The sequence below is a fragment of the Quercus robur genome, chromosome 12, assembly GCF_932294415.1.
Source record: "Quercus robur chromosome 12, dhQueRobu3.1, whole genome shotgun sequence".
NCBI classification, from domain to species: Eukaryota; Viridiplantae; Streptophyta; class Magnoliopsida; order Fagales; family Fagaceae; genus Quercus; species Quercus robur.
Window position 1 is genome coordinate 16947451 of NC_065545.1, and position 12381 is coordinate 16959831.

A 12381-nucleotide genomic window follows, 5' to 3' on the forward strand; every position below is an offset into this window, starting at 1 on the left:
ACCTCATGGCAGCACGTATTTTTCAAAAACGAGAGAAGAGAGAGATGTCGTGATGGAAGAACCATATTTACAACTTTAGTTTCTTCAAGAGGAGGCAAGATTGTTAGGAGGGCACTACTTTGGCACTTAGGGTGTTTTATGTTTTATCCTATGAATAATGTTTTATGGAAGAGAGATGTTTAATCTTTTATTGTTTTATCATTTGAATAATATTTTATCTTATGAATAATGTTTTATGGAAGAGAGATGTTTAATGGTCTCTGGTGCAGCCAATACATATTTTTCTTTCTTATGCAATGTTCATATTGCTTTGTGCATAAATCTTAACTTGTAACTGATTAATGTAAACATAGAGCAGTCTAACAAGAATAAAACCCAAATTTCATTTTCAAATGTACCATTTTCTTTTGTATTATACCTATAAAAAATGCTTTACTATTATTAGTTTGTCATGTGACATTGAATCACTTTACATGTAAATTTTGATGCTGTTTGTTTGGTTGATACTGTTTTGGTTCTGCTGCATCACTACCTAATGTTGTTATAGAAAGGTTGTTTCCCAAATGTTGATATTTAATGACACATTGTTAATTGTGTTTTGGAAACAACTTGTTTATATGTTGTTTATTTATTTTCCACCCTTCTACTCGTCTAATGCCATTATTTCAAAATGCACAACATCTCTGTTCATTCTCTCCCTCCATCTATTCAAAATTTGTCACAATGTTTCATATTACCTGGTTCATACTTTCATATGTGTGTTATTGTAGCTACTCATCAAGAAACTTGCCTTTTTTTTTTTTTTTTTTTTTTTTTTAAGTAACAAGAAACTTGCAGTTCTGTAAAGAAAACTGACATTTTTCCAAATTTATTGATTAGTATTTTTCTTGAATGGTTGTGCTACCGTCCTCACAGGTAGTCCATAATAATTTTGACTAATATATTTCTCTGTTGGTATTTTTAACCCCCCCCACCCCCCCAAAAAAATTCTTAAACCTTGTATCTGTCATTCATCATGGAAATGATGTAATAACAAACAAGCAAAAGTTTTTGTCATGTCAATAGTTTTCATTTGGGATCAATTGGGCACTGGGAGACTAGAGCACCCTATTGCATATGATCATTGATTGAGCCCCTCAATCCATTCTCTTGTCAAATTTGTGTGGATGGCTAGTTAACATATTAATGATTTATATATATATATATATATATATATATATAAAATAATCCATTCTTTGGATCCACTAGGGGTTGTGTTAGGCATTTGTGCTTAAGTTATGTGATTCAACCCACAATAGTAGTACAATCCATTCTGCAGTACAGTCTAGTCACTGCACACTCAGATGCACGTCACGCACCCTTATGCAGGCACACACGCACCCCTCCACAGCAATATATGCACCACCTGTGCACACACACACACGCACACTCCCCTGCATACCCTTACACACACAACTGTCACACCTACACACGCACACCCTTGCAGCAACACACCCTTACCCCTACTTACAAATATCTACAAAAATCAAGCCTACAATTGTCACAATGCCTATTTACAAATATCTACAAATATCCACCCATGCATACCTTTACAAATATCTACAAATATCCACCCATGCATATCTTTACAAATATCTGCAAATATCCACATTATCACACTACAGTACCTATCATTTAAATGTTTACTCATTTTCTTTATTGTGATTTATCTAATTTATTGTTATAATATTTTAGGTGATATTCCTATGGATTACAATGATCATATTGATAATAGTGATGGAGATCATTCTTATGATGTGGAAAACGATGAATATGATGATGAGAAATTATATTATCTTGCTGTTGCTGGATGTCATGTTGCAGTAACATATCATATGAGATATATTGATAAACAACCTTGTAGAGATTCTGAACAAATTGGTTATATGTGGTTGATGGATTTACACTCAAAACAGCTATTTTTAAAACAGTTTATCCAAACACTTAATATGGCTTTAAAAATAGAAAACTCATATTTTCACATTTTTACAAAACACTCATATGTGGTTTTTAAAATGGAGTTTTCAAAACACACATTTTAAAACAGCTTATCACAGTAAGATTGTGAGCTACAAAATTACCATATTTCTTAATATGTGATACATTAAAAACAACAAAGTATTATGCTAAGAACTTTGCAATCTCAATCAAATGGCCATAAGAAGCAAAAGAGGGTTCCTCACTCCTCAAAAAATTAACAATTCTCTCCTAATCATCTTCAAGGATAATAGAAAAAAAAAACCCCCACTTTTTGAGTGAAAATTAAAGCTCTCACTACAGCCACAGCAACAACTTCATCAAACAGAGAAGGTTAAATAATAGAAACTTTGAGTTGATACTTTTTTTTTTTTTTTTGGGTTTCTTTGAGTTGATACTTAATACTTAGGGGAGGTGCCAGACAAATATTGAGTTGATATTTGAACAATAGAAGCTTTAAATAATGCAATCATGATGGTCTGTTGTGTGAGTATAAACATTGAACTTGTCAGCTCGAAAATGATGGCACCAATGGTAGCCTTGCTCCGAAAAATTCACTTCACTGAATTCATCTACTGTGGCTCTGGTAAGTTCGGATCACATTGGCTACTGTGTTTAATTACTGTCTTGGTTGGTAAATTTATTTTTACAAGAGTAGTTAAAAACCCAAGTTATTCGTGGTAATTGCTGTCCTTAGCAAATGAATAAATTTGCACATGCTCATGCAGCAATGCTGACTATAAACTTGAATACTTCCAAACCCTGTCATTTTCGTCTCCCACATGGAATTGTTAAATCTCTCAGCTACCACACCAATGCCCGAACAATCTTCAGAGCAAAAATTGATTCTACAGACATATCGAGTAGTGCGTTTAATTTCACAATTTGTTAGTTTGTGCTATTATTAGTAGTTAACATTTTTTATTTTGCATAAACAATAACTTTAGGTTACTCACTCACAATCACACAAATTAACCCCTTATAAAATTTGATAAGACAAATCATGGTACTTCTTTCACTGTCCAACGTCTTTCCTCTTTACCTTCATAATAATTATTCTAATATGCCTAGATTCCCATTCGTACAAGCTACAACCAATACCATGATTTGAGTCTTCTGTTTTAATCTCTGTTTGTACTTGGGTTTAGATAACCTTAAAAAAAAAAAAAAAAAATTTATTTGATTAGATATAATTTTTGTTAACACCTCAGACCTCACTTGTTTTTGGGTACAATTAAAATTTTCCCAATTTTAAACAAATAAGGTTTAAGCAAAAATTTAATTTAGATGCACACTTAATTAGCAACATTATAATTATTTTTAAAAATAAGTAAGCTTTAAATTTTTTTTTTTTTTTTTGAGAGAGGCTTTTAAAAAGTTAAACATAAGCAAGTAAGTTAAAAAACTAAAAGAAAAAAAGTTAATCCAAAATCTCTTTTTATAAATGCTAGATACAGTAACATTTTTTCTCAAAATAATATTTATTGTTTGGTTTTCAATTTTTTTTTGAAAAAAACTTATTTGTTTATAGACAGTATTTCAAAGTCATTTTTTAAAGGATAATTATATTTTTATCAAAATTATATATTTAAAAAAATAAAAAAACCTAATTCACACCAAACCAAGTTATAGTAACAAGATTTTGTTAAAAAATTTTAAAATTTTAGAAAAGGTTAGAAAAGTAGTTAGCAAGTTACTTGTATTTATAGGAAGAAGCTCACAATATTCACATGTACAAGTACAACTACACAGGCCTTTTTTTTTCTAGTTTAGTGTGGAAAATGTTGACTCTTTAGCTCACAAATAAATTATAAATAAACTGTCAGTCACATCGGGGGAGCATCGTGCACCTGAATTTGTACCAATAAAACATAAATCAATTACATTTCTTGTTTGATTCTCAAAATAAATAAACAAATAGAGAGAGAAAAGTGGGGTTAGAAAAATGTAAAATTTTAATTTAAAGAGGGACAGAGAGAAAGTAGAGAGAGCGTAGAGGGAAGGGTCGCGTTGTGTGTGTGTTTGCCTTTGGTGCCTTACTGTCATGCACTTTAGCTGTACTCGTCGGACAAAGCAAGAAAATTTAAAAAAAAGCTAATTTTTTTTTAAAAAAAATTTATTTATTAGAGTTGTAAAAAAAAGAGCTTACTTTTGCATCTCATCGCATTTGCTAAGGTCTCTTCTGTCTGTCTCTCTCTTTCTCTCTCTCTCTCTCTCTCTCAATTTCCGAGGATTCTTCGATACTACCGATTCAGAATCCAACTTCTCTACCATTTCTTTTTTCCAACTCAACTCGCCGGCTCGACTCGCTCTCCAAGTGAGTTTCTTACTTCCCTCTCTCTCTTTTCAGTCTCTCTCACTCGTTTTCTTGAACTTTTTGACTAAAGACCAAAAAAGCAAAATCTGGGTTGGTTGGTTGTTGTCGATTTAATAATATTTCCCACCTGTATCCTAGTATTTGGTTTTGTTTGGTTATGTTTTGGTGGAAGTTTGGTGAAGAAACAATTTTCAAATGTTTGATTTTTTGATGATTCCTACAGAGATTTTTAAGATCACCCATTAGAGGAAAAAGCCTGTTGTCTTCCAAAGTTGCTGTCTTTTTTTCAATTCAGTGAAAATATTGAGATTCAAAGGTCTGATCTTTCTTAGGGTTTTGGGGTGGGTTTTGAATTGGAATGGCGAATGACAATAAAATTGAGACTTTGATTTCTGCTAGGAAGTCTTTGAAGCTTAGCTTAGAGAAGTCAAGGGCTTTAGGGTTAGCTTTAGGCAAAGCTGGGCCAAGATTAGAGGAGATTAATCAAACATTACCTTCTCTTCAGGCTGCGGTTCGGCCTATTCGAGCCGACAAGGATGCCCTTGTTGCGGTTGGGGGCCATATCAACCGTGCAGTAAGCCCGGCAGCAGCAGTGCTTAAGGTGTTTGATGCTGTTCATGGGCTCGAAAAGTCGTTGTTGTCTGACCCGCGGAATGATCTCCCGGGCTACTTATCAGTGTTGAAACGCCTTGAGGAGGCTTTGAAGTTTTTGGCAGATAATTGTGGATTGGCAATTCAGTGGTTGGAAGATATAGTGGAGTATTTGGAGGATAATACGGTAGCTGATGAACGGTTCCTTTCGAATTTGAAGAAGTCATTGAAAAATCTTAGAGAATTGCAGGATGATGGGGAGAGGGCTCACCTTGATGGTGGGCTTTTAGATGCCGCATTGGATAAGTTGGAAAATGAGTTTAGGAGGCTCTTGACTGAGCATAGTAATCCACTTCCAATGTCATCATCGTCATCCCTTGGTGAGCAAGCATGCATCGCGCCATCACCTTTGCCGGTTAGTGTCATTCAGAAGTTGCAAGCAATTCTTGGGAGATTAATTGCCAATAAAAGACTTGATAAGTGTATATCAATCTATGTTGAAGTTCGTAGCTCAAATGTTAGAGCGAGTTTGCAGGCTCTTGATTTGGATTACCTTGAGATCTCTGTATCAGAATTCAATGACGTGACTAGCATAGAGGGGTATATAGCACAGTGGGGTAAGCATTTAGAGTTTGCAGTGAAGCATTTGTTTGAGGCAGAGTATAAGCTTTGTATTGATGTTTTTGAAAGGATGGGATTGGATGTGTGGATGGGTTGCTTTGCAAAGATAGCTGCTCAGGCTGGTATTCTTGCATTTCTTCAATTTGGGAAGACTGTTACAGAGAGTAGGAAAGACCCCAATAAGCTTTTAAAGTTGTTAGATATATTTGCATCTTTGAACAAATTGAGACTGGACTTTAACCGGCTGTTTGGTGGAGCAGCATGTGTTGAAATTCAGAACCTGACAAGGGATCTCATCAAGAGGGTGATTGATGGGGCAGCAGAGTTGTTCTGGGAGCTTCTGGATCAAGTTGCGTTACAAAGAGAGATCCCGCCTCCTCCAGATGGGGCTGTTCCAAGATTGGTAATCATCATTATTGATTACTGTAATAAACTGCTTGGGGATGATTACAAGACGATCCTAACCCAAGTTCTGGTCATTCACCGGAGTTGGAAGCATGAAAAATTTCGAGAAAGGGTCCTTGTTAATGAGGTTTTGAACATAATCAAAGCCATTGAACAAAATTTGGAGGCATGGATGAAGGTTATTGAGGATGGCACCCTATCTCACTTTTTTGCAATGAACAACCACTGGTATTTGTACAAGCACCTGAAGGGAACAAAAGTTGGGGATCTCCTTGGTGATTCTTGGTTAAAAGAACATGAACAGTCCAAGGACTATCATTCCACTTACTTCTTGAAAGACAGCTGGGGAAAGCTTCCAGGTCATTTAAGTAGGGAAGGTCTGCTTATGTTTTCAGGTGGACGTGCTACTGCTCGTGATCTTGTCAAGAAAAGGCTGAAAGCATTCAATGAAGCTTTTGATGAGATGTATATGCAGCAGTCAAACTGGGTTGTGTCTGACAAAGATTTGAGGGAGAAGACATGCCAGGTTGTAGTGCAGGCGGTTGTGCCTGTTTACCGAAGCTACATGCAGAATTATGGACCCTTGGTAGAGCAAGATGCAAGTTCCAGTAAGTATGTAAAGTACACCGTGCAGACTTTGGAGAAAATGTTAATGTCTCTTTTTCATCCAAAGCCCGGGAGATATGGCAGTTTCAAAGGCAGGCAGTCTAGTGGGAAATTCAACAATGGAGTAGCAGATCTTCGTCGTACTGCTTCTGCAGTTGTCTGATTTTCTATCCCTATTTACTTTATTTTGGTTAATCTGAAAGGGTATCATGCTCCAATATTCTCCTCCCATAGTCAGATGGTTAGCCAGTTGCCTTGTATATATAATGTATTACCAAAGAGCCATGCAACTGTTGCAAAAAAAAAAAATCATTTATTGGATTTAGAGAAGGGTGTTCTTCTGAACATTGGCATTCAATTGCCAAAATTTTCTCCATGAGATGGAGTTTTTGTAACTTGTTGACGAAGAATAGAGAACTATTTCCCATGCTTGAAGGGTTCTGACAAAGACATAAGATCTCAAGTACCAGACATGATGTTGAACAAGTTTTAAGGGCCTATTGGATAAGGTTGGTAGATAATACTTATGAACTATAGCTATTCATTATTTATTTCTCTCTCCCATCTTTACTTGTGACTTCAATTGCTAAGTAGGTAGCAGGAAAATTCTTGTAATTGCTAGATTTCATGTACAATTATTTGATAAAATGTGCATCTAGAGATCAGTGGTGATTGAATTCTTTACTCATCAGTATTTAGAAATTGGTTGTACATGTAGGGACCTTCCTGAGATGCTTGTCGTCAATGTTGCGGGATCCCTGTTGTTGTTGAGAACTTATGTATTGCAGCCATGATTTTACTGAAACTTATTGACAATAAATTGGCAATGTATTACAACCCTTTTTTCTTTTTGAGTTGGATGAATAAGAAACTTTTAAGGTAGTACAGCCTTACTTGTTTGAATATTAAGGTAAGAAAATCTTAGTCTATGCATTGATGATTAGGCAATTTCCATTTGTTTTTTTGTTTTGCTTTTCTTAGCTTCATCTGGAAGTTTTGCTTTCTAGATGTGGACTGGGATTGACTTCTATTTGCTGCCCTTATTGAGATTTTGCATTGTATTGAATGTTAAGCGCCCACTCACATGGAGGTGGACCCCACAAGTATCGAACTTATCTCCATGTGAGAGAGATGTTGTATGCAACCGTTACACGAAATACCACCTCCTTTACTCGAGTCAAGTGATACGACCCTCATACAAGGGCCCCCACAAGAGTGAGGAAGCACCTGATGTGGGAATCCAAGTATTTCAATATGGAAGCTGAAAACATGTTTTGTTAGCTTTTACCGTGTCAAAAACAAAACTTTCTTGTTACTTAGGGAACCTATCTTCTTATTGTCGACCACCTGGTGGTAGTTTATGCTATTGCTGGTCTTGCTGGCACTTTAGTGGCGGATGTGATATTTTTGTTGATGACGATGATGGTGGTTATTGATGGTTTTGTTATTAGTGGCACCGGGAAATAATTAGATTTTTGACTTTGGAAAAGTATGATTTTTCTTTTTCTTTGACAATTTCAACTCCCCCCCCTCTCCAAAGCAAGTTACTTCTTCACCCAAAAAAAAAGCCATCCCAATGCTGCCTTATTCGATCCTTTAGAACCAGAAGCCATTGGTTAGTGTTTTGACTTGTCATGCAAGCAATACTGACATATAGGCCTAACAGAGTAATATGCTTTTGAAGGACTCTCATATAAATTTTCATGCAATATCTCACCTTCGTGAATCACAGGTGAAAAATTTATTGCATATATATGTATATACAGCCAAAAATTGTGTTGTATACACTTGTGCACGTATTATAAAAGATACTTTATTTTTATTTTTTTGATGTCTAGATAATATCATTTAGGCTTAATGATTGTGTTGAGATCCATGGAATTTCAAACCCACCCCACCCCCCCCCCCCCCCCACCCAAAAAAAAAAATACCTTCTGGATTTGAAAACCAGCCCCCCAATCAGCCGAAGAATTCTCGGGCTGAGCTCTACTCTTCTATCAATGCAATAGTGGTCCAGGTTAAGTGGGCCTATGCACTTCAAGTTGGTTGGTGACAAATTTAATCCGGGTGTTGCGGCCTAAGCTTGTGTCTAATTTCTTTTGGGACTCTGATTTTTTGGTATGAAAGTTGGTTCATTCATCATTTGTGGCGGCTATGATGTAAGAAAGTACGTAACAAAATGCAAAGTTCAAATACCATAAAAAAAAAGAAAAGAAAAGGAAATTACGAAGTTGAATTGAAGATTTGAAGTAGTACTGTCTGTTGTGGAACCTGAAGGGGTGAAATTTTTTTTTTGAAAATCGAATGGAAAAGTTGGAAACTAGAAAGTGAAGCCACCCAAAGGACATGGACATATATGAATGATGATGATGTGAGATGTGAATTCAGACCCCCTTACACCATAAACCAATTAAAGAACACATAATGATGGGTAGCCCACATTAGAAAATGCAATGAAGAGAGACTAATGAGTGACTTTGCCAAATTGATCAGATTCATTATATTTGCTTTATATAAGGATATATGGATACGGAAGTATACAACTTTTGATTGAGTCGTTTGACTTGAACCTTGTCTAGTTCTTTAGCAATGATGTTAATTCTTTGTGATGATACCATTGATACAATGTCTTATATGAAAGCATTTTGGCCATCAAATAGTTTCTTCCACTCAACCCCTTTAATTCAAACAAGGGGTCATATTCATCTTATAACTTATAAGACGAAAAATCCAATGCTTTCAAAGGTTTTATTTCCGGACTAGTCCTCTTTCTAGATTGTTTGTAACCCTTAAGTCTGATTTGTTTCAAACAAAAACAGAATTGGTAACTACCTCCGCTGTGTCGTACATATAAATTGATGTAAAACCAAATGACAAAACTAGTTGTGAGAGAGAGAGAGAGAGAGAGAGAGAGAGAGAGAGAGAGAGAGATAAATAATGTTAGGGTGACGGCAAAGTCTCATCTCATTCGCTCATTAATTAATCACACAAAAATGCAATTGAAATCAGAAACGCATTCATTGAGTATGGAAATCTTACAACAAAATTGACAGGGGACATGATAACCTGTTAGTATTAGGATCATCTTAATTTGAAATAAATCAATTTCATGGTTCAGACTAAATATTATAAATCTAAATGTCTGATATGAAAAATAAAATCTTAAATGTGAAACAAAATCTCAAAATCTTGTTCCAACTTATTATAAGAAGTTATTAGGTAGAGACATCAGTGGGATTAATAATTTTTAATGTATTAAAATTGAGGTTTTTCAGTCAGAGGAGCTCTCATGGCCTCACTCCAATCGCATGATCAACTTTGCATATTAATTTGCACATACACAAACATAAATAAATCTTGATCATGTTAAGGTAAACAAACCAATACCAAGCTGAAATTCAATAGAGTCGATAAGCCCAAAATGAAAGAAATTTATCTCCATAACTTGGCTTGTAATACTTGGGACTTTTTTTTTTTCTTGGGGAATCATAATACTTTAGACTTAATGACCTTCGCCTCCAGCTAAATGGCAGCCCCCACAATCTGAATAAATCCACAAGCTAAACCTGGCCATATCTCAGACAAAGAATGCTTCTACAGTGGGGTTTGGTTTGCTTATACAGAATCGTAGAGGAGAAGTGCTTGCAGCCTCATGTGCTCGGGTTGAGAAGAAATTGAATCCCCTTTGTACCGCTGCTTCTATGATGAGGATGGCCTTACAATTCCGTCAGAGTACTTGCTTTTCTAAAGTTATGGTGGAAAGTAATTTTGCTGAATTTGTTGATCTCTTGAATTCTGATAGATTTTGTTCTGCTTAGATCCTTGAAGACATTATTTTGTTTAGAGATAGTTTTGATTTTATTTCTTTTATTAGTATACTATTATAATGTTATCGTGCAATTCTAGCTTTGACTAATGTTATAAAAGAGAAAGATGATGTCATTGTTTGGTTAAAAGAAGAAGAAAAGAATGGATGAGTTTAAAGTAAATCCTGTTAAGTAAAAAGTAGAATAGAATAGAAAGAAGGAAAAATAAACCTTAGATGGTCATATAATACATATGAAATAAGAAGTATGTATTAAAAAAATCTCACACTTATTCATTACCAAAATTTTGGGGTTCATCTATGGTTGTTTTGTGGGAAACATGACAAATGTTTACCTATATGTGACGGCCAAAAAAAAAAGGTTCAATATTGATGACTCAAGGTAGAGAAGCACTTTGCCATGACTGAATTTTAGACTAATCGATCAACCTTTGACTTGGTTTATCAAAAAAAAAAAAAAAAAAAAAAAAACCTTTGACTTGTCTTGATCTTGTCGTATATATTAGGGTTTACTGATCATTCTGATTTCTGAAGAACCTTTCCACAATTCCACCCCCTTTCAAAGAAAATTCCCTAGGAATGGCATACATATGAAGCTTGCGTAATGGTTACGTGTCCTCATGGGCACGAAGTTATAAAGCTCTTTCTTGACAAGTACTGTGAAATTCACCATTAGTCCAAATTTCAACTCAATTGATGATAAGGGTTAAGTTTTACAGCCAGAGGTGATCAATTGGTCAAAAACCTACTTTAAGTAGGAGATAATGGAAATACGTTTGTGATGAATTTTTTTTTTTTTTTTTTTTTTGAGAAACTACGTTTGTGATGAATTGAATGACGATGACAATAACCCAAAAGTCAATAAAAATGAAATATCTCTATAGATAATAGATGTATACTAGGATGACTTTTTCCAAGGTTGCAATATTTATCTCATTTATTCAATATATATATATATATATAATTTCTTTTGCAACGTGTAGATGCATTCATCATATTTGTTTACTTATTTTGTGTAGGTAGATCTTAAAATTAAACTCGTAAACGTCTGTTTTTGTACTCTCATCATAATTACCAAAACGTGAATTGTATCATAATTAAATGGATTGTTTTATTTAGACATTTGTCGTATGATAGACTATAAAATCTATTAAAATTATATATATATATATATATATGAATAAGTTTTAGATGAATTTAATTAATAATTTATTTTTGTCATCACTTATATAACAATATTTAATAATTTTAAACTAAACAAGTCCATTACAAATATATTTATAACTCTTGCATTCTAATTGGTTGCACTCAAGATTGATAAAATATTGTATAAAATACAAAATAAGACTTTTTTCATCAAATTCACTATCATCTTTACCTTTATGCCGAAAAAAAAAAAAAAAAAACTTACCCTTATAATCCAAGTTGTTCATACCATCATCTTTGTTACCTTGCAAAATTATATCCATTGAGTAGTCTGTTCTCCCAAGAAATCAATTAAAAATAAATATTTTTAGTTGTTGGACCCAGTGATATCTATTAGAGTATAAAAGGCTCTTTTTCATCAAATTCACTATCATGCACAATCATCTTTACCTTTATAATCCAAGTTGTTTATAACATCATCTTTGTTACCTTGCAAAATTATATCCATATTAGTCTATTATCCCAATAAATCAATTAAAAATATATATTTTCAGTTGTTGGACTCAATTATATATATATATATATATATATAGATATACTTTTTCTTTTTTGTTGATTGGATTCATATATAACTCCAAAATTTTGATACTATAACTTTTTTGTTAATGGAACCAATAGTTCATCGTTTTTTTTTGGGGGGGGGGGGGTCAAGCATTGACAAAAAAGGTTTTCACCTTTTAAGAATAATAAATATACTTAGATTCACTGTTCACATAATATGTAATCATGTAATAACAACAATGGAAATTATTTGGATTTGAATTTGGATTCTTCTCATAATTAAAAGAAGATA

At 34.1% G+C, this 12381-nt stretch overlaps 1 protein-coding gene across 2 annotated transcripts; it reads left to right on the top strand.

Annotated features, from left to right (window-relative positions):
* The first annotated feature begins 4159 nt into the window (after positions 1 to 4159).
* On the top strand, positions 4160 to 7410 carry LOC126708700 (exocyst complex component EXO70A1). 2 transcript variants are annotated; one of them, XM_050408569.1, is made up of 2 exons: positions 4160 to 4333; positions 4557 to 7410. In XM_050408569.1, exon 2 carries the CDS (start codon positions 4692 to 4694, stop codon positions 6717 to 6719), a length of 2028 nt encoding a protein of 675 aa, XP_050264526.1. In that variant the 5' UTR covers positions 4160 to 4333; positions 4557 to 4691; the 3' UTR covers positions 6720 to 7410. The 2 variants fall into 2 exon arrangements, 1 of the variants encoding a protein (XP_050264526.1); XR_007649239.1 differs by having other exon boundaries at positions 4161 to 7065; positions 7275 to 7410.
* The last annotated feature ends 4971 nt before the right edge of the window (positions 7411 to 12381 follow it).